General features: G+C 42.8%; 1 protein-coding gene across 1 annotated transcript in view; it reads left to right on the top strand.

Moving 5' to 3' along the window:
- Positions 1-22140, top strand: part of RNF144B (ring finger protein 144B) — a 51685-nt gene that overhangs the window by 10866 nt on the left and 18679 nt on the right. Inside the window, exon 2 of the mRNA XM_077809102.1 lies at positions 9396-9500. Within this exon, the coding sequence (XP_077665228.1) occupies positions 9396-9500 (105 nt within the window). The remainder of the gene's footprint in view (positions 1-9395; positions 9501-22140) is intronic.

Here is a 22140-nt window from a genome sequence, read left to right as displayed (position 1 = left end):
AGACAGGCCCTGAAGCCATTCTTCCCTGTTGTCTTCCCCCAATCTCAGTTTCCTCCACGATACTGCTGCTGCATGCCACTAAGCGTGTGCGAGTTACTGCGGAGACAAAGGGGCCAGCCATTTTCCCAGGACTCAGCACACACACATGGAGACACCTTGATTTATGAAACACTCTGTGCATCCGTTGCTTTATCTGCAGGTGCTTGAGAGAGGAGAATTTTCTGCTGTACCTAGTGCATCCCAGGCAGCATTGAGCAGCACAGTAGAGGAAACGGTTGTGAAAAGACAGCATTGTGTGTGTGTGAGACGGAGAGAGAGAGAGAGAGAGAGTAGAGTGGGAGGGAGACAACTTTAAAACAGGTGAGAGACAACCAAAAGGTGGAGGTGAAAAATGAAGAGGAGGAGGAAAGAGACAACACAGGGCAAGGGAAGATTCCTACCTGGGCCAGTGTTGATCCTCAGTCACGCTCTCTTTTCCACATGTTGTTTCTCTCTCACAAGAAAATAATGGCCCATCTCCAAAATCAACACACCTGTGCCCCAGTGAGATAATACTTTTCAGTTCATAGCGGTAGTTAAGGGTCTGATTTCCTCTTGCACCAGTGTAAATCTGGAACAATTCCATTAAAGTTAATGGAGTTTACATGATGTAACACCAGTGTAAGATGCAAATTAGATTAAAAAAAATCCAATTATTAAAGGCCATCCTCTTTCCTCTTGCTAATTTCAAGAAAAGATTCATTCCCTCTCCCCATGCACCACTTTCTTATACTCCTCTCTTTAGGTGTAGGCAGATCAAACATTCAGTCCTGGTGCTGCAACGCCCCAATGATTTTAAATAAAGCTCACTTCAGATTGTTTTCCATGTCTACCCACCAACTGTCATGTTGTGGCATTTGGGTTTCTTTCCAAGCTTGAAGTACTTTTGGCACCTTAGAGACTAACAAATTTATTTGAGCATAAGCTTTCATGGGCTACAGCCCACTTCATCGGATGCATAGAATGGAACATATAGTAAGAAGATATAGAGAACATGAAAAGATGGAGTAAGAGGCTAATTAATTTAGATGAGCTCATAAAAAACATGATAAAATTGGCATATATAAAATAATACGTAGCACATGCTCAAAGCACTTTACGTATTCAAAGAACTTCTCACTTCTCCTTTGAAGTAGGTATTATCCATTTTATATGTGGTGAAACTGAGACAGAGACATAAGTAAATTGCCCAGTACCCAGCAGTAAATCAGTAACGGAGCCAGGCCTAACAGAACACAGGTGTCTGGACTCAGTCCTTAGTCCAGAACACACTGGGACCAGCTGTAATGTGACATGTCACTTTGTTTATGGCTTCGGGTATATTCACTCTCTGGTGCTTAATGATAGCGATCCCACGACATTTGGGGTACCAGAAGCCAATATGTATTTTATTTTGATTTTTACAGTATGGCTCTTCAGACTTTGAGTAGCATAAGCCAGTCAATTTAAAATTGCACATAAGAATGGTGATTACCAATACTATAAGCAGATTCAATGAAGGAACAAATCCCAATAACTGCATTTATCATGTTGGGTGTGAGAAAGAGCCACTAAATCAAATACTTCTTGTTATGGAATGATGAGCTAGAAAGCAGTATACACTGCCCTGTGGTCACACTTGCCTGTTGACACTCAATTGCTTTCAACAGTTGGTGCGCCATTTGTGGCCATATGGTCACCAAAAAAATGTACACAGCCACTGATTTTTCTGACCACAAGACCACAACACGCTCATCAAACTATAAAAGGATTTTTCACTCTTTTTCCACGTGTCTTACTTTTATAGGGCCTCATCCCTTGTCCAATGGAGATGTTACCAACAACTTGAATGAGCATTGTATCCGGCCCTTAAATGTTAAGCCACAGAGGTGGAAAATGAAATGGTGCTGATTTTTTAACCACACTTGGTAAATCTATCTTGATTTGATAAATGTACTTATTTTATAATAGCTGACCATATATATACCAGGCACTTGAATAACATGATGACAAGCACATTATAAAACCTTAGATAAATATACCTATTATTCCACACACTGCAAGTACTTTTTGAATGTAAGTGTATATGCACCGGCACTGACCGGGCACTTCTGGTGCCAGGCTGCAAATCTGTATTCACGGTGGTGAATATTCATAGAGCTCGCATGAGTAGACCCATTGACGTCAATTGCACTGCACATGGGTATGTATTGAACAACTGGGCTCTTTATGAACGGAAAGAATTAAAGAAAGAAGCATTATGTCCTACATGATAAAAATAGATAGTGAGTACAATGGAACCTTGCTCCCTGATTAAAGCCTCTACATGCTACCACTATAGAAATAGTAAATAAATTGTAACTTGTGGAGCTGGTTGGGAAGTTACTTTCCCCCCGCCCCTTTTTTTTGTTTTTGCTGAAAACTTTTTGTCTTTTTTTTTTTTTGGTTTTAATCAAAAGACTACAAACTAAAATAATAATAATAATAATAATTTTAAAAAATCAGTTTTTGGCATATAAAAATTGAAACATTTTAGTTTAAAACGAAAAATGTCAGTTTTGTGGGTTTTTGATGAAAAATTGATTTTTTTTTCATGAAATTGTAAGTTTAGTTGAAAAATCATTTTCGGTCTAAATTGTTCTGGCAGAGCATGTTCAGTGAACTCTCCTAGTTCTTTTGCATTTCCACTACCTTACTCTCATATTAAGCACTGGTCATACTTTGATCCCAGTCACAACCTACTGCTTTTGCCTTTTAAATGACATAATAATTGCAGTGAAATGTTAACTAGATACAGGGCTCAACTGTCAACAGTACTGCCTATAGGACATATTATTGAAAGGGCTGACCTGATTTCCTTTCCACCCTCATTCTTTAACTGACTGTCTCCTTTATTTTTCTTAATCAAAAACTAGATATTAAAATTTGTCACATCAGGTTTGTGGTTTCCTTTCATATTTTCTATCAAAAGCAATAAAAGTTACAATTAGTGAGCTGGAAAGCTTTGTACAAAATTGGAGTTGAGAAAGTTAATAGAACACACTGAATGCGCTTGATGTACTTGAAAAAGCAATATGCAGTAATGACTGAGACCAGTCTTTTGTCTGTGGCAAGGAGAAGATTATTTGAAAGTGGCCTTGAATAGAAATATGGATTTGTAGTGAGAGGAGTACAAGTGCCCTTGTCGTGTCATTGCCTAGCAACATGAGATTTAAATACACTGCCTGAACTAATTTAAAAATCAAGAGGTAAAAATGTGCAATTGTGCTAATGCCGTATATAGACTAAATCCTACACTAAAAACCTTTATCTCTGGCAATATTTTGTTTAATCCTGTTGTATATATTAGTGAAATCAGTGAAGTTAGAACAGTTCCTACTGGAAGTGCTGTACTTATTCATAGTTACTATATAAGCACCTATTTCCAGAGTTAGATTAAGAATGTTATCATAACAACTCCCTTTAGGCTGAAGCTTGCATGAAATGTTTTACTGCAAATGAAATTTTGTATGCTGTTAGTCCAGGACAGATCTTTTCAGTGTATCTCTTAGCAGTTTCTTCCTTTCTGAAAATGTCATATTGTCTCCACTTGAGCTGTAGATATATAATGAGTATGTGTCTGAGTCTATATGCGCCCTCTCATTCCTTATCTCTATGTATATATATAATAGAATATAGTGGAGTGTTTATATTAGACATTGTGACAGGGTCGGGCCAGATGGCTACAGGAGAGTGATTTTGGGGACGGGGGGGTTAAAGCCTTTTATTGTGTATTGAAAGACATTAGTTCTCCTTCTCCTGCACAGTCTTGGTTCCACGCAGTCTACCAGTACGACGGGCAGCAATGAGACTGACCTTGCGACCAGCTGGAGCATCTCTCCTGATGGTTGAAGGCTTACCAATATGTTGATGGTTACCATCACCAAAGGGATGTTCTACAGGATTCATAGCCACACCATGGACATGTGGCCAGCAGTTTTGCTTTGCCTTGTATTTGTGATAGGCATGACCTGCCTTTAGGATAGGCTTGTCAATACGACCTCCACCAGCAACAATGCCACCAACAGCTCTGTTTGCAGAAGAGATCACCTTCTCAGAATCAGAAGGCAGCTTCACGCAGGTTTTCTTAGTTTCAAGATAGTGGGAGATAACTGTGGCATAGTTTCCAGAAGCACGGGCCAATTTGCCACCGTCACCAGGCTTTTCTTCAAGGCAACAGACAATGGAAGGCAGATATATTAGCCCCAGGTTAGGTAGGTCCCTTTTCCCTGGGTAAGGTAACAGGGAAGGTTCCAGAACAATCAGGAACGTTCTGGAAACAATTAAGACAGGCTGATTAGAACACCTGCAGCCAATCAAGAAGCTGCTAGAATCAATGAAGGCAGGCTAATCAGGGCACCTGGGTTTAAAAAGGAGCTCACTTCAGTTTGTGGTGCGTGTGTGAGGAGCAGGGAGCAAGAGGCACTAGGAGCTGAGGGTGAGAAAGCGTACTGTTGGAGGACTGAGGAGTACAAGCATTATCAGACACCAGGAGGAAGGTCCTATGGTGAGGATAAAGAAGGTGTTGGGAGGAGGCCATGGGGAAGTAACCGAGGGAGTTGTAGCTGTCGCACAGCTGTTTCAGGAGGCACTCTAGACAGCTGCATTCCACAGGGCCCTGGGCTGGAACCCGGAGTAGAGGGCGGGCCCGGGTTCCCCCCAAACCTCCCAACTCCTGGTCAGACACAGGAGAAGTTGACCTGGACTGTGGGTTCACGAAAACGGCCAAACTGACGGCTGCCGTGAATCTCCAAGGCGAGCAAATCCGCCAATAAGTGCAAGATTCATCAAGGTAGAGGAGGAACTTTGTCACAACATATATATCGTAATATAATCTCTCTCTCTCTCTCTCTCTCTCTCTCTCTCTCTGTGTATATATGTACATAAAACAATATATTTCATCAAAGCATTCTTATAAACTTTAACTAATTAAGCCTCACAACATCCTGGGAGGCAGGTAAATATTTATTATCCCCATTTTGTAGATAAGAAATCTGAGGGAATGACAGGCTGAAATGCATTTATGGGCAGACGAGTGGCTCTGCAAAAATGGCACATCTTGCTCAATAAATTTGCTTGGTATCTATGTGTGTTTTGAGCCATAGCTACTTGCTTTAATGAGAAAATATTTTTCCCCTTTCTTTTTTGGGTAAGATTTTTCCAAAGCACTCAGCATTGGCCTAACTCTGTTTCCACTGAAGTTAATGGAAGTTCCATTGATTTCAGTTGGAGCAGTTACGTTAGCAGCGAATTCTTTGAATAGTCCCACTCTTAAAATTTATCTTATTTCTGTCACCACTGCAAAATTATGGGAGAAGGAACAAGATTTTATTCTGGCTCATGTACCATGAACATACATGTCTAAATTCCATTTCCTGTTGGTAATATGCAAGCCAGGAAGAACACAACTTGACCAGGGTGAATTTGCAGGTCTGGCAGTTCACATTTTTTCATTAAATTGTCTCTTGCTGAGAAACAATACTATTCTTAGGCAGTTACTTTTAGACAAGAAGGTAAACATGCTTTGTGACTTGCTAATGTCACACACAGGGAGAAAGTGGCAGAGCCATGAATACAACCCAGAACTCTTGCCTACATGTCATGTGCACATCTCTAACCACTGTTTCCTGTGTTTCTGAAATGATCCTATCTTTAAAGAACTGTATTTACTTGCACACACTCTTTCTCTGTGTAAAATGCCTTGAAGGGTTCTAATTCTCAAAAGGGGTTGGGTGCCCACTTCCCACTTCTGAAAATCTGGGTCATAGTTTCTGTACACAGGAAATTGTATGTATCAATAGATTTTCATTACTGTGGTGTTTGTCTAAGCAAAAAGTGCAATTTTTCAATGCTTTTGTCAACTTTTGATGTGTTTCTGGGGTGTGGAAATGTTTGTATGATGCTGCAAATGCAAATAAGTATTTTACTGTATAAATTTATAATTCTCTTTGCCCTGTCTTCACCACAGTCACGGCTTGCATCAGTGCTTCATTTTCAGCTACTTTATAATTAAACTAAATTAGCGTCTGTGTTTTTAAATAAATAATAATAATAAAAGCTTAAAGCAGTTCTGCTGTGCTAAAAGCTACAGAACCTTTTTTTTTTTTTTTAATTTCTTTACTGCTAATTTTGGGAAGAGGAGAGGTGAGGTTCTATTCCTGGTTCCCAGACAGACTGATGTGTGATCTTTAGGCAAGACACTTAAGGCTTTGTCCTGGAATGTGCTGTGTGTCACCTGGGTAGCACTCAGCACCTTCAGCTCTCCTCAGCACCTGACTGAATTGGGCCCATAGTCCCTCAGCGTCAGTTCTGTAATATGTAAAAGATTTAATGTTTGTAAAATTTATGTCACAGGGCTGTTGTTTGTAAAGTACTTTTGAGATCCTCAGCTACTGGCTTCTGATCCAAAGCTTGTTGAACTCAGTCTGTGAAACTACAACATAAAGGACGCACTAGCCTTTGTTAACCTGATCTGGATTTGAACCAGCAAACTAGAGGAGAAAGGTTTCATATTATGGTATCAAGCTTTTGAGCCATCTAGTCCCTTGAAGGTGTATTCCTAAAGCTGCACGCACATTCTTCCACAGGAAAATAATTGTTAGTGCTGAGGTCAACTGCCCTAGTAGGGTAAAGTAGGAAAAAGCCTTTGGGCTTCCATGAGTCCTGCAGTAACTTCTTAGCCTTTGTCCTCGCTCTTTAATGGGGTGGCCTGAACTGATCTTAGAATCTGAGTCTACTGTATCCTACTGTCAAAGTAAATTACTAAACATAGTCACCCATCCCAAAAGGGACAGGAGCCGGGGTTGCAGTCAAAGAGAAGGATTGTTCTCCAACACTAACTGAGAGACACACTGAGGAGGAAAATCTACACTCCCCAAAGGGTACGGTGGGCTCTGAACAATGGGAGCAGGATGCAGGGAGCATGTGTTGGGCACACAGGCACCATCATCTTCCTTTCCCCAGGAGTGCTCAGCTCCTGCTCAACCCCAGACCACACCCAACTCCACCTCTTCCCCCAAGGCCCCACCCTGCCCCGCCTCTTCCAGCCCAGTTCCTGCCCCTCCCCTGAGCACACCCCATCCCCGCTCCTCCCCTTCCCCGTCAGCCCCTCCTGCATGCTGTGGAACAGCTAATCCGTGGCAGGTAGGAGGCGCTGCGGGGCGGGGGAGTTGATTGGTGGGGCCTCTGGTGGGTGGGAGGTGCTGAGGGAGGGAGAGGGGAGGAACTGGCTGCAGATGGATGCTAAGCACACTCTAATTTTTTTCCATGGGTGCTCCAGGGCTGGAGCACTCCCGGAGTTGGCACCTATTGCTGGGCTGTCCTACCCTTATGAGCTATGCAGCCTTCCTCCACTCCAATGCATGTGGATTTTTGGGGGCAGACTTTGGAGTAGAGCATTTCCTGTTGGGATCAATCATGACTATGTTACTTCCTCTGTTTCCATTTACTTTTCTATGCAGATGGGAGGTGTCTTTTGTAGCTAGGCCATTAAACCCACTTTATGTTTCAATTACTGACTCTTTCTCGTGTTGTTTCTAGGTTCCTTTTGGAAAGGAGCATTAACTACATTGTTTGAATGAATAAAGGGACAGCATCCGGTTAAGTCTCACTAAATTCCTTGTGTTACTAATAACACCTGAAGTTATTAAAATTGTTAGAATAGTTATACTGCTTATTTACTTTTTGCCCTTTGCTCATCTTGGAATGTGAAAATAGACTGGCCAGTTCTATTTTTTTATCTACTAGTATCACTTTCTAGTTCTCATGTAGGGAACTGTTTAAATGTAAACAAATAAAAGTTGATTGAAATTTAAAACATAAGTCATAAACATATGGGGCTGGACTGAAACCCGGGAGCAAGGCAAAACCAGAGTGTCTCCCCCAGGGTCACATCTAGTCCCTTCTTTCCCTTTGATCGGGGGCAACCTATTGCTGGCACAGATTACTTGTCTGTGCCAGCTCAGCTGTGCTTACCAGAGCATTGGAGGGGCAGAGCCAAGACTCCCACCTGATGGGTGGGGGAATAACAGTCCAGTGGTGGCCTACCCTACAGGCGCTGGAAATGCAGGGAGTCCACGCAGGGACTTAAAGGGGCTCCTTATACCTTATTACACTCCTGCAGGGGCATGTGGCAGGGCTTATAGTTTAACCTGTTGGTTTTAAAATTAGGCTTTTGAAACTCTTAAAAAATTAAATCCCTAAATTTTGGTAATAAATTACCTGATGATCTCCCTTTAAATACAATTTTTTTTAAAAAATAAACATCTTATTGGAAATCAGATGTTATTTTAAATGCCATGCCATTTGGTGGAAGATATATTCATTTTTCTTTAAAATAAACTGTTTAAGTGACCACAAGGATTTGGCAGGTGTACATTTTGCTGGCATGCACGGTAGAGTTGAATTACATCATTTTGCAGTATACATTGTTACATCACTTTTACCTGGAATATTGGTCAATGTTTTTTTTCACAGGACCCTTTGGGTTCACTACTTCCTGTGTATTTTAGAATTAGAAACCTCTGTTACACCAGTTTCATACTGCTTTAAATTCTTTTGACTTCAGTGCAGTTGCACGGGCATAAAACTAGTGTAACAGGCTGGAGAATAGGGCCCTTAAAATCCAAATTGGATGTGTCATAATGGGGACGAAACATTGGGGATCTGCTTTTTCTCATCCCAAGAAAAAATACTACACAATTATTTTTGTGCAGCGAAGTGATGTGGACACATGCAGGAGGGCCTCTCTGTTGGAAATGGACTTTGAACACTTGCTCAGTAGGCCAGTGGTTGATGGCAATTCATGGAAATGACACAATCTATTTGGAGGAAAGTTGATAGCCTCACTGTTTCCAGATCCGTGCTCTGCTAGCCAATCTATAAGCTGCCTTCATTGCAGATTGCTGAGAAAGCAACTCTCCTGCTTGTAAGTGAGGCCCTATAATGGTGGCCACCAGGTGAGAGACTGAATTAAGAAAACATGAAGGGAAAATAGAAGAGCAAAACCTGTTTTAATTAGAGTGAAATATAGCCTGTTCTTTTCCAAGTCTAGGCTTAATATAGAGAAAATGTATTAGCACAGGACTTGACTTGCTGACTTGAGTAAACTCAATATGTGATGGATGAAGTCATACATAATTAATTGTTCTTTGCTGCATTCTTCCCAAAGTAATGGTTCTTAGCATCCACACGTATGATAATTTATGTTTTCCCTAGTGCTCTAGGACAGCCAATTAAGGAAGTGGAGGTGGCACCTGTGTAGTGCAGTGTTAACATCTACGTTTCCCTATCATGTGGGTTTCAACTTTCCATCCTTTTTTTTCTTTTCTCCTTTCTAGTGCCTAAAGCAGTATATGCAGCTGGCAATTCGAGAAGGCTGTGGTTCTCCCATCACTTGTCCAGACATGGTATGCTTGAACCATGGGATCCTACAAGAAGCAGAGGTAGTGACACTTGTCTTCTCTCCTCTTTTTAGTTCCACCTTTATTTATAATAATAAATTATTATAAATAATAATTAATAATAAATTAATAAATAACTAATAAATCCACCATAATAAATACAATATTGTTCTGTTTCCTCCTCTTAATTACCTCTCATGAGTCTGTGACAGGAAGCCTGCCTGACCATAGGAACTAGAGACAAATAGATGTTTTTCTTTTCTGTCTTGAGAAAATGTTTACTTGGGATCCAGACAATTTCTGAATTACCCAGGCAGGTGATTTAACCAAAATATTCTGCATCCAGGAACCACTAAACATTCATTAGCAATGACTGTTGGAATGGCTTTGATATGGATACCTACGGTGGGTGAAATCCTGTCTCCACTGAAGTAAATGGCAAATCTCCCACTAGTTTAAGTGGGGTAAGGATTTAACCCAGTGTGTTTATATTGGGGTGAAGCAGGAAAAATGAGGACGGTTTCTTGTGTCTCAGTCTTTCTATAAATTGTAAGGGAAAGCTGGGTGGGAGTTGGATTTGACAGATGAGAAGAGTGAGAGTCTCAAAACCCAAAACAGAGAACTTTCCAATAGATGAGACTTTGGGAGCCCTGAGGCTGAACAAGGAGGTTACACTAGTGTGTGCACACACATACACACGTGTGTATACACCCACAAATATGTATAACACACATGCAGAGGAACATGCATATATACTTCTAAGGTTTGAGATAAAGAAACTGAGGTAGCATCCAATTCTCAGTTATATTATGTCCCCTTTATGCCATTTAGTCTGTGTAAAGTGGTCAGAAATAGCCCCTAGTCAAATGGCTTGCCTGGCTATTGTAGAAAGGATGTAAAGTTCCTAGATGGCCCCACTCTCAACCCATGGCACAAGAGATGGGTCGCTAGTATGGCTGGAGTGTACTACACTGCAGCAATTCTCTGCTTCCCAGAGGCCATGAAAAACAGAGTGTCAGAGAGAGCAGCCCCAAGGCTGTTCTTGCTTACATAGCAAATAGAGGGAGAATGTAGGGAGTGCAAAGGTGGCTAAAAGCATTAAACGACCTTTGCCCTCACTCCTTTTCTCTCATCCCCAAGTGCAGGAATGAAATAAATGAGACCCAAGCCCTGAATTTTCTTCCCCTGAATTGCACAAAAGCAAATACTTATTTGTTATCCTGTGGGCCTCCTACAGCCCTGTATTCAAAGATGGCATAGCTGTGCTCACTATAACCCAGTTCAAACGTGGGCATTGCCAGCGGAATTCTGTTGTGAATCCCCCAGTGAATGTGACCTGTGAGTATCTTTGTTCAGAATGTTTGCACTGTACAATAGCCAAGGTAGTGACCCCTGCATCCTAAGCTAAGCCATTTTAACAACTGTTTTAAATGTGGTTTATTTTGTAATGTAGACAAGGCATTAAAGTAAACTTCACTCTACCTGTGGTGAAATGTCATTCTGTAGTAAGCTGCTATTCTCGACCTCTTGGAATGCAGAAATTATAACTTAGTATGAGAATGGCTGTGGCACCCTTCCCCCGCACCAATTCAGAGTAAGCAAAGGAAGCAGAAGAGAAGGCTTGGGGCTATGGGGCAATATGAAGAAGACCTAATTCTATGACAGGGGTAGGCAACCTATGGTATGTGTGCTAAAGGCGGTACGTGAGCTGATTTTCAGTGGTACTCACGCTGCCCAGGTCCTGGCCACCAGTCCGGGGAGCTCTGTATTTTAATTTAATTTTAAATGAAGCTTCTTAAACATTTTAAAAACCTTATTTACTTTACATACAACAATAGTTTAGTTATATATTAAGGACTTATGGAAAGAGACCTTCTAAAAACGTTAAAATGTATTATTGGCATGCAAAACCTTAAATTAGAGTGAATAAATGAAGACTTGGCACACCACTTCTGAAAGGTTGCCGACCCCTGCTCTATGATGTTGCTTCCCTGATGAGGGAGGTGTGGAGAGGAGCCTGCACCCGGTGGATGAAAGAAAAAGAGCTGTGCTCACTGCTGAGGAGTGAAGAAAAGACTCAGAGGGTATGGCTCTCCTATAACTCCTCCTCACTCCCGTAGGAAATGAGGATGAGCCAACCTCGTTCTGTGACTGCCCTCTCCTACTAGCAGACTGGAGATGGTATCCCAGGTCTGCTTTCCTCTCGTTTGAAAAGCCAGCATGTGCATATTGTAATAGGAGCATGTTGCAAGGCCCCAGGTCAGCAAAGCACTTTAAGCACCTGGTTAAGTCCCAGTACATGCTTAAATTAAGCATGTGCTTAAGTACTTTGGTGAACTGGGGCCTGAGAACCACATCTGGGATTCTTACAGCACATGGGCATATGATGGAGTTATTCTTCACCTTCCACAGCATCTCCTCTTCTCCTCCTTTACTCTGCATGGAAATAGGTGAGAAACTAGTGGGCATTCTCTCATCTTGGGAAGTAGGCAACCAGCCTTGAACAGAAAAGAATGTTTGCTTTAGTTGTATCATAACACTTAACAAATGTTACAAAGAGTTTTACTCTATTAAGCTATGTTTGTGGAGCTGCAGAAATTCTAAAGACTTATTTCCCATTAGCTAATCAAGAGGCCACTCCAGGGCATGCATTAATGGCCATTAATGTATTCCTTGGGTGCTTTCTGGGGCTAAAGGCTGAGTGACTACACAGCCCAAGAAGTGCATTAATGACCCATGAATGAAAGAATGTTCTGAAACTCCCTATTGGCATTGCTACTAGAAAAATGAAACTTTTGCATTTTAAAAGTCTGTTAAAATGAAATGTTTTATGGGTTTCATTGAATATATCTTTTTACTATGAAAAATAGTTCACAACAGATAGCAGAAAATAGTAAAACCATTCTCCTGTTTTCTTTAGTGATCTAAAAAGTTATTTTGTAAAACGTGTCAGTTATATGCAGAAACTTTTATTTCTGTTTCTCTTTCTCCTCTACAGGACTGCACCACTTAAAAAAATAAATAAAATAAAAAATAGTTAATTTGTGTAGCGGGGTGGATACCCCGCTCCTAAAATAGAAGGGGGTTAAAAGCAGCCCTGGAGAGGGCTGTGGCTGGGGATGGCTGATTGGGGAAGCAGCCGCAGCTGGGCCATGCCCCATCAGGCCCGAGTAGGCCTGTTTAAAAAGGCTGTGAGCCAGAGGCCCAAGGAGTCTCTCTCCAGGCTGGGAGAGAGTAGGGCCTACCTGCCTGACAGGGTACTGAGGGTGGTGCAGTGCTGGGGAAGGAACAGGCTGAGCGGGGGCGCTCCAGGCTGGCAACTCCCCAGGCTGTAAGGCCTGGTCCAAGGCCCATAGAAGTACTTGGAGGCAGAGGAAGGCAACAGGTCCGAACCCCCTTGCCTATGATGAGTGGCCTTTATACTGCAGTCTGCCCCAGGGAGCAGGGGCTTGGTGATGACTGGCAGTAGCCCAGGCTGAGGCAAGGTGGGGATAGTGGGTTGGGGGTTCCCCAGGAAGGGGAGACCCAGAGGAAGAGTGTGGGGGTACTGCCAGGGGGCAGAACCCCAGAGAAAGGGGCACCAGGGTCTGTGAGGGACACGGGGGCCAAAGTGTGTGGATCACTGGCTTTCAGAGGGTGCTCTGTGCTGGAAAGAGCTAATTCCCCAATGACCAGCAGGAGGCACTACAGGGGTGAGTCCAAACCTTTACAATTTGGACAGTATAGAATGTTTTTATTCCAAATTGCATGCTATGTATTTAAATAGATGACAGTATAAGGGCATTGTACAAACAAGAATATTGAACGTGTTTGGCATGGAAATATTAATTAAACATTATACATGATTCAGTACAGGATCTAAAATGCAAGTTCCCATTTCAGGCAGAAAAATGATAACATTATAATATTCCACTTTGTGAATTCATGAGACAGTTGATCTCCAACTTTTGCCTATAAAGACTCAACTCTGATATAACTTCATTACGTGAGACCACGTGACTCAGTTGGCCACACCCTCTCTGCCATTTGGTGGAATAGACCTTCATATGATTTATTTCTTATTTGAGTATATGCTTCTTTAAAAGGACCAGTAAAAGACAAATGAAAACAAACAATGTTTCAGTTTTATTGAACACTTGAATAGACTTTGTCTAAACCAGGAAAAAGGATTTTAAATCCATCATGTTAGTGGACATTTGAAACACCATTTAATACCTAATTTAAACACAAGTTTAACCTCACAATCCTCTAACCTGGTTTTAAACACATTAAACTGTGCCTATACTAGAGGCCAAGTAAGATTTCTAGTTGTGTTAGCTAACAATTAACCGCTCTACCCCCCCACCTTCTATTGTATACAAGGTCACGGGGTGAATTTAGGATCCTTTCCAAAGCCAACTGAAAAACTGATGGGAGTCTTTCCATTGACTGAAGCCCTGAATGCTCATGAAATGGAAGGACTCCATAAAACAAGATATAACTTGGCATAGTGCAGGCTAGTGTTATGAATGTGTCACACACCCCTCTGTCAAGGTACTTTATCTTCTTGGTGTGCAGCATTTCTATTCTTCTACTCCATAGCCTAATTCTGTTTTTCAGTATAAATAAGATATGTTTTATATTTCAGTAAAACTCTCCAGGGTGTGTAACTATATTTTTAGATGCATTTACAGGCTTAATCTTTGTTCTGAGCTGCATTCTGAAGCCTACGCCCTGTTGTCTTTTGTTGCTTTCTATTCCGGCAAAAGCTAAACGTTGTATTCCAGTAAAGTGTTAAACAATGTTGCATTACTTGCTGCTCAGGGACTGTATATGTGCCATACTAGCTTAAAAAAAACAAATGAAAATAGGAACATGTCTTTTTTAAAGTACAGCTGAGCATTTCAGGTATGTTTGGGTAGAATGTACTGCTTGCTCCCAGCCTGAGGAAGGTGTTGGGAATTAGATGTAGGGTGAAATGGAGCTCATTGGGAGAAATCAGGGAAGAGTAGCTTTCATGCAGGAAAGAGGTGTAGCCGAGAGGATTCGTTACAGATCTATCCCCGCCCACCTTTGACCAAAAGCCTTACTTCTTCTCTGACACAGCGTTCCCTATTGCCCCAAATCTGGAAATTCACCTAATAATCCTCAGTATTAACAGCTTTCCAAAGGGTTGATGTCAATATAAGGTTTACAGCTAATTGATATGCTGACAAAAATGTTCAAATTTCCAAGAGAATGATTTTTATTCATTCCAGCCTAAGTGGCATGGGAAGTATGCAGTTTATAGAAATTATAGCAAGCACTGTTTTGCTGATGGGCTAGGGATACTAAATCCAAAATGGATCGGAAGTGAATCATTTTTCAAGATAAATAGTGTTGTGTGAATTGTTACTCTGGATGAATACTTAAAAAGATTATTCAAAATTTTGCCTGTAGTTTATCACACAAGAAGGCCATCGGCAGCCTGGAAGTACAGGCCATGGAATCCAAAGGATAATCCTGATGGCTATTTAAGTATGTTGTCATAGTATAGTCAGCAAGTAGGACGCTTGCAATTTGAAATGTTACTTTTAGGCAGCTTGCTCTCTGCTCTCATTGGTATAACAATGTTGTGGTAGTGGTGTTGGAACTGGTGCTCTGGAAAAAAACAACTTTTAATTTTATTATCCAAATAACCAATTTTCGCCATGACATAAAGTATATAAATATTTGGCCATATTTTGTCATAAGGTATGTTGTAGGTAGATCTATGCTGGAACAGGAATTTTTATCCATGAAAAATGTCGAGACATTTGATTTTTTTTTTTGTTTTTTGATTTGGAAACTTGAATTTTTCTGCAAAACAAAATTTTAAAGTATTTTTGATTTGGGTTGCTTGGAACATTCTGATTTAATAAAATGGGAATACTTCATTCTGACTTTCTAAAAAACTTTGAAATGAAAAGTCATTTCAAAATAAAAAATTGAAGTTTAGTTTTGACCTTCTTTAAAAGCAGTTAAATTTTTTTTTTTTTTCTCCTAAATGAAATTTCATGTAAATCAATAGTCTCTCAAGTTCTGATTTTGATGAAATGGCACTTTCTGACAGAATAGAATAATGTTCTGTTGGAAAATTTTCTACCAGCTCTAGTCCTAGGTCAAATCCTGGGTATTGTGTTAAATCAACAGTTGCTCGTAGTGTAGCCATTTTAAAAGCATACATATATGAAAAGGCAATATTTGATGAAGGAAGGGTCTGTTTCAAGATAAAAAGCATTTTAAAAAGCAAACCAGTTATCTTCTCAAACAAGACGTTTTATTCTTTAAGAACCAATTTTGAATTGGATTCATAGGTGTTAGAGATGGAAAGGACCTAGTATGTTATCCAGTTCTTCTCTCTGCTGATGCAGAATTGTCCCATACCGAATGGCCTTGACTGTGCTGGGGATTTGCCCTGAAATACACCAGTGAGTGACTGAGCTGCATTAGTGCACAACCTCCGGTGTAGACATAAGCCACAGTTTGCATTTGTGCAGCTGATGGTGCTGATCACATAGAATCATAGAATATCAGGGTTGGAAGGGACCCCTGAAGGTCATCTAGTCCAACCCCCTGCTCGAAGCAGGACCAATTCCCAGTTAAATCATCCCAGCCAGGGCTTTGTCAAGCCTGACCTTAAAAACCTCTAAGGAAGGAGATTCTACCACCTCCCTAGGTAACGCATTCCAGTGTTTCACCACCCTCTTAGTGAAAAAGTTTTTCCTAATATCCAATCTAAACCTCCCCCACTGCAACTTGAGACCATTACTCCTCGTTCTGTCATCTGCTACCATTGAGAACAGTCTAGAGCCATCCTCTTTGGAACCCCCTTTCAGGTAGTTGAAAGCAGCTATCAAATCTCCCCTCATTCTTCTCTTCTGCAGGCTAAACAATCCCAGCTCCCTCAGCCTCTCCTCAGAAGTCATGTGTTCTAGACCCCTAATCATTTTTGTTGCCCTTCGCTGGATTCTCTCCAATTTATCCACATCCTTCTTGTAGTGTGGGGCCCAAAACTGGACACAGTACTCCAGATGAGGCCTCACCAATGTCGAATAGAGGGGAATGATCACGTCCCTCGATCTGCTCGCTATGCCCCTACTTATACATCCCAAAATGCCATTGGCCTTCTTGGCAACAAGGGCACACTGCTGACTCATATCCAGCTTCTCGTCCACTGTCACCCCTAGGTCCTTTTCTGCAGAACTGCTGCCTAGCCATTCGGTCCCTAGTCTGTAGCGGTGCATTGGATTCTTCCATCCTAAGTGCAGGACCCTGCACTTGTCCTTATTGAACCTCATCAGATTTCTTTTGGCCCAATCCTCCAATTTGTCTAGGTCCTTCTGTATCCTATCCCTCCCCTCCAGCGTATCTACCACTCCTCCCAGTTTAGTATCATCCGCAAATTTGCTGAGAGTGCAATCCACACCATCCTCCAGATCATTTATGAAGATATTGAACAAAACTGGCCCCAGGACCGACCGTTGGGGCACTCCACTTGATACCGGCTGCCAACTAGACATGGAGCCATTGATCACTATGATTCTATGATTCTATGATTTGTCTGTTACTTCTGATTCCTATATAGTATGAAGTGTGTAGCACTTGGCATCTGTAGGCCTCACGTATATATGATTTAGATCTGTAAGTGTCCTGTTTTCATTGCAGGCATAAATATAAATCTGGCCTGACTCTCCTCTCTCTCTAGTTTTGCACCAAATCACTCCATTGATTTCAGTAGAGTTACTTCTGATTTACATGATTGACACCAGTATAACTAAGAGCTGACTCAGGCATATCATCTGTCTTGTAAAGAGATGCAGGGATGGTCTGAATGATTTTTTTTTTTTTTTTTTTAACATTGGCCCAAATCTTCAAAGTTCTTACTGATTGTATATCAGTTCTTATTTGGGCAAAAATCCAATTAGCATGCATTTAAAAAAGGTTAATTATTTTCTTTCTTTTTAATTTGAAAACTGGTTAGTCATTCACTAGAAGTGTAAGAAGGTAGAGATCCACTGCCATCAGATCTTTGTTTTCCAGCATCCAAATTATTTTATTTTCCTCTTTGTCATCCACTGGTGCTTTCAATAAACGCGAAGGGAGCAAGTAAGCAAGTTCTATTTGAAATGAGCGAGCTCCTTAACGGTGAAGATAAATATTTTATGATGAAACTAGTGAACGCTGTATCTGGTGGCGGGAGGAGTGAGGTTAGCCTCCGACACTGAGGAGGCTGAAACCTCCCTCTGCCCATGAAAACCAAACCCAACCTACGCTGTTTGGTCTTGACTTATCAAAGTGTTTCCTGTTGCTGTGGTGTCAATAACGTTCTGCCATAAATGCAAAGCCATACAATTTGTGCTTTTAAATATTTAAGGTGTGGGATTTTTAGGTGAATTTTCTGTAGAAGTGAAGTCTGCATGTTGGAAGGCTATGAGGAATGATTTTTGAACTTTTCTCATATACAAAAGTATATGTGTAAGGGGACTTGTAGCGGAGTGGACACCCGCTCGGGCCCAGAGGGGTTTAAGATAGCCCTGGGAGAGGGCTGGGGCAGGGGAAGAGCTGGGCTGATTGGCAGAGCATCCACAGCTGGGGGCCACGCCCCAAAAGACCCAGCGGGCCTTATAAAAGCCAGGAAAGGCGGGAGCGGAAGAGTGTGCGCTCGCGCTCTCTCTCTCGCGCTCTGAGAGGAGGGACCTGGCTGCAGAAACCTGAATAGAGGACCTAGTTTGGAGCAGGGCTGGGGAAAGGCCAAGGGAGCTGTGGAGCTCTGGCCTAGGAAAGCCCCAGGCTGCAGGCCTGGGAAGGCCAATTAGGTACAGGGGTTTCAGGGGCAGCCATGGGTAGGCAGAGGCAGCAGGTCCAAACCCAGCCTTGCCAGTGATGAGTGGCTCATACTGCAGCCTGCCCCAGGGTGTGGGGGCTAGCTGGTGACTGGCAGGAGCCTACGACTGAGGTGAGGTAGGGATAGTGGGGGGGGGCTCCCCTGGGAGGGGAGACCGAGAACTGTGGGGTACAGCCAGGGGACAGCACCCAGCGAAAGGGGCACTGGGGTCCTGGGAGGGAGCCAGCAGCAGCAAGGCGAGACACCGGCCTGAAGAGAGCGCTCTGGAGGCTGGAACGCTAATTCCCTGAGACGACCAGCATGAGGGGCCGTCGGTGAGTCTGTGCCCAGTTACAGGACTGTTGCCCCCTTACTAACATTCAATGGGGGTGTTCTGGTTGGCTAGCTCCCAGTACTAAAAGGGGAAGGGTCGATGGGAAATCAGGACCCTGAGACTGACAGTCCCCAGGAACAATGGGGAGACGCCAATGGTCCAGGTCAGCCTGAATGACAGGGCGGGCAGGCTAATCAGGGAGTCAGGAGGCCAGGAAGGTCCCATCCTCCCTGTGAGCTGGAATTGCCTGGTCAGACGAGTGGGGCCGAGCTAAGGTGAGAGCAGGGCACCGTGCTGAGCTGGAGAGCAGAGCCATGCCAGATCCAGAGGGACCAGAAAAGCAGCCTAGGAAGCAGGTCAGAGTTGGGAGCAGAGTCACAGAAACAGCCCAGGGAGAGGAGACCCTGTGCTGGGAGCAGAGCTGCAGCCACAGAACCAGGTGTGGTGAGCAAGGGGGGACCCTGGGCAAAGGGCCCAGCGCAGAAAGACACCAGCAGCCAAGGGTCCTTGCAGGCCAGACTTGGGGGGGGGATCTTAACCCAACAGGGGGCTGACGCTGGGAAGAAGGGTCCCACCACCCAAAGCCTGGAGGTGTGTGGCCACCACCAGAGCAAGTGTCCAACACGCAGCATCCCTGCAGCACAGCCAGGGCCTGAGAAGGAGGCCTGGGACCTACAAGGAACAGACTGTGAACTGCCCTGACATTCCAGAGACACTGTTTGTGATGTTCCCTGCCACAGAGCGGGGTGATGTATTTTCCTTTAACCTTTCCCATTTTTCCTTCTTCTTTTTTAAATTAATTGTTGATTAAACAACTTGTATTTGCTTTAAATTGTATGTAGTGATCAGTGGGTCAGGGAAGTGCCCAGTGCGGAGAGTACCCTGGAGTGGGGACACCCTAGCCCCTATCCTAGGTGACCACAGCAGGTTTTGGGGTTGAGCCCCCCAGGAATCCTGGGCCCAGCCTTGTTGGGGTTGCGAGGACTCTGCCAGGCAGGAGAGTGGAAGGGGAGCCCTCAAGGACAGGGAGGCCTCTGGGTAAAGGAACTGGGAGCGAGGACTCGGATCCTTTCGCTAGCCCACTTCACCGGTCGGTCCTGCAGAAGCCAGGAAAGTTTCCCCCACAATAGCTGGACCATTCCCCCACTTACATATGCTGCCTCCAGGCATGGATTTAGGGGTTTTGGCAGAGGAGGTTACTGACTGGTGCAGCTCCCTGTGGTATCCTGGTTCACGGTGTTTGTGGTGGTCTCACTTATTCAAACATCCATTTTACTAGAACATCATCTGTTGTGAGGAACCTCCCTCTCTATGGGCAAGATTATGGCATGGTCCACATGGCTGCTCAGGGACATAAATGGATGTAAGATCCATTCCCCTCTGTGACCTCCCTGACTCTCCATTGCAAGCATGAGGATTTAAGCAGCCGCTGTGTGTCCAGTACGCTCCCTCTCTGGTGCATCTCTTGGGAGAGTAGATGGAGCTTTTTGGCTCTGCTGCCTCCAATGTGCTGGCCACTAGAGTAGTGGGTGGGCAAGTGGGGGAGGGCACAAGAAAGGACTAATTCCTAGCTGCTTCCATGTGCTACCCTGTACTGAGGGCTGTAAAAAAATGGACAGTCTAGCCTTGTGTGCATTGAACCTCATTCCTTTCATCCTCCTTTATTTGTTTCTTTGCCTCAGGGACCTACAGTGTCTCCCAGTTACTGTAACCTTTATAGAACTCATTAAGAATCCTATTGTTGGACACTGTGCAAGGGCGTCACTGGGCGTTCTGAGTTACAGCATCTCCATATGTGTACTGGGATTTCTTATAAATCTTTATGCTTTGTGAGAAAGGCGCTATCCCCACTACAGTTATATTTTTTTATAACAATATTGTAGAAGTGCCTAATGTGTACAAAATCTAAAACTTATTTAAAAGCCAAAACGTATAATAAATCGCAAATGTAATGCCTGACAGCTTTTCAGAGGAGAAGAGCGTTTGTCCTCTTGTTATCCATGTACATTTTCACTAGACCTTTAACATAATTATAAACAGCTCTGAAATATTTCCTTTGGCATTTGTCAACCAGCCTCCTTAAATTGGACAATTTCTTAGCCTGGAACAAGCTTTGGTATTTTCCTTTCTGTCACATACCTGCTCTCCTTCCTTTGTCACTTTTTAATCAAACTTGGTACAGCTTTGATTCTGAACCCTGATTCCCAATGACTTTGGAAGCTCTGGGTGTGTGGATATATGGATGGGATTATCAGGAGAGTGGGGGGGGGGGGAGGTAGAAATGTAACAGACGTGTAAGGGAGCCGTTAAAAGTCAGCCTGAAAAAATGCCAGGATAGGAGGAGACAAACATTTAATCTCACAATGATCCCATCCAATGCTTGTCATCTTTGCTTTATTAAATGTAACTGAGATTAAAAACGTCTTGTGTCAGGGATGTGCCACTTTTATTTCCCTATGAAGTGCCAAGGGCTGAATAAATAATAATTATGATTTCATCGCTCTTTTTAATTCACAGCACTAGCAGCTATTAAGGTGTCATATACACAAGCAATGATGATATTTCTTTAAGAAACACCCAAATAGATTCTTTTAAGGCACCTGGAAATCTGGGGAAATTGTGGGATAGATCCTTGGTCCTATTTTTGCCAGCTTTGTGGTGCAAAGGAGCCAGAAATTTGGTGGGTCTGTCCGAGTGAGGATTTCATGGAATGGGGAATTAGCTGTATGCCACCCACTTTCCAGGCCAGTCCTGCAATCCCCAGTTGCTAGAAAGGCCCATTGAACTAGTCAGCTGGATGTAATTAAGTTATCTGAAGGGCTGGGCTGGGACTCACCAGTCCCAGGGTCAGGGTGTCATAAAGTAGACATAAAGACATCCTTGCTACTTCCCTGCCCGTTAAATGTATCTTAGTCACAGCTGAGGATCTAGCCCTGTTTACATAACCAATAGGTTTATGTTTTTGTTTGCAAAGTAAAGAGTGACGTTTTCTTATGTAAGGAAATTTCCAATGGTCAATATGCAGAAACTTTTTTTATTTTGTACTTCTGTATCACATTTCATTTAAATGCACTGAGTCTCTGTGTATATAATGTCTTCTGCAGTTTCCACAGTATGCATCCGATGAAGTGAGCTGTAGCTCACGAAAGCTTATGCTCAAATAAATTGGTTAGTCTCTAAGGTGCCACAAGTACTCCTTTTCTTTTTGCGAATACAGACTAACACGGCTGTTACTCTGAAATGAGTCTCACAAGACTCCTGAGAAAATGTTATCTCCATTTTAAAGATGGCAAAACTGGTAGAGGTTACATGAGTTGCCCAAGATCTGAATGAGCCAGTAACAGCTGGAAATGGAACTCAGGCTTTCTGACTCCTTAACCCATAATGTAGCTACAAGATTTCTCTCTTCCCCCCCCTTATAACATAGGGCATGAGTCAAACCCTTTGAAACCAATAGGATCAGGCCCACATTGCAATTTTTCTCTGAATTTACTCTAAAGAAATTTCTTGTACTTTATATTTTC

This window comes from Eretmochelys imbricata, chromosome 2, assembly GCF_965152235.1.
Source record: "Eretmochelys imbricata isolate rEreImb1 chromosome 2, rEreImb1.hap1, whole genome shotgun sequence".
Taxonomy (NCBI): Eukaryota; Metazoa; Chordata; order Testudines; family Cheloniidae; genus Eretmochelys; species Eretmochelys imbricata.
This window is presented reverse-complemented; position numbering and strand designations above follow the sequence as displayed.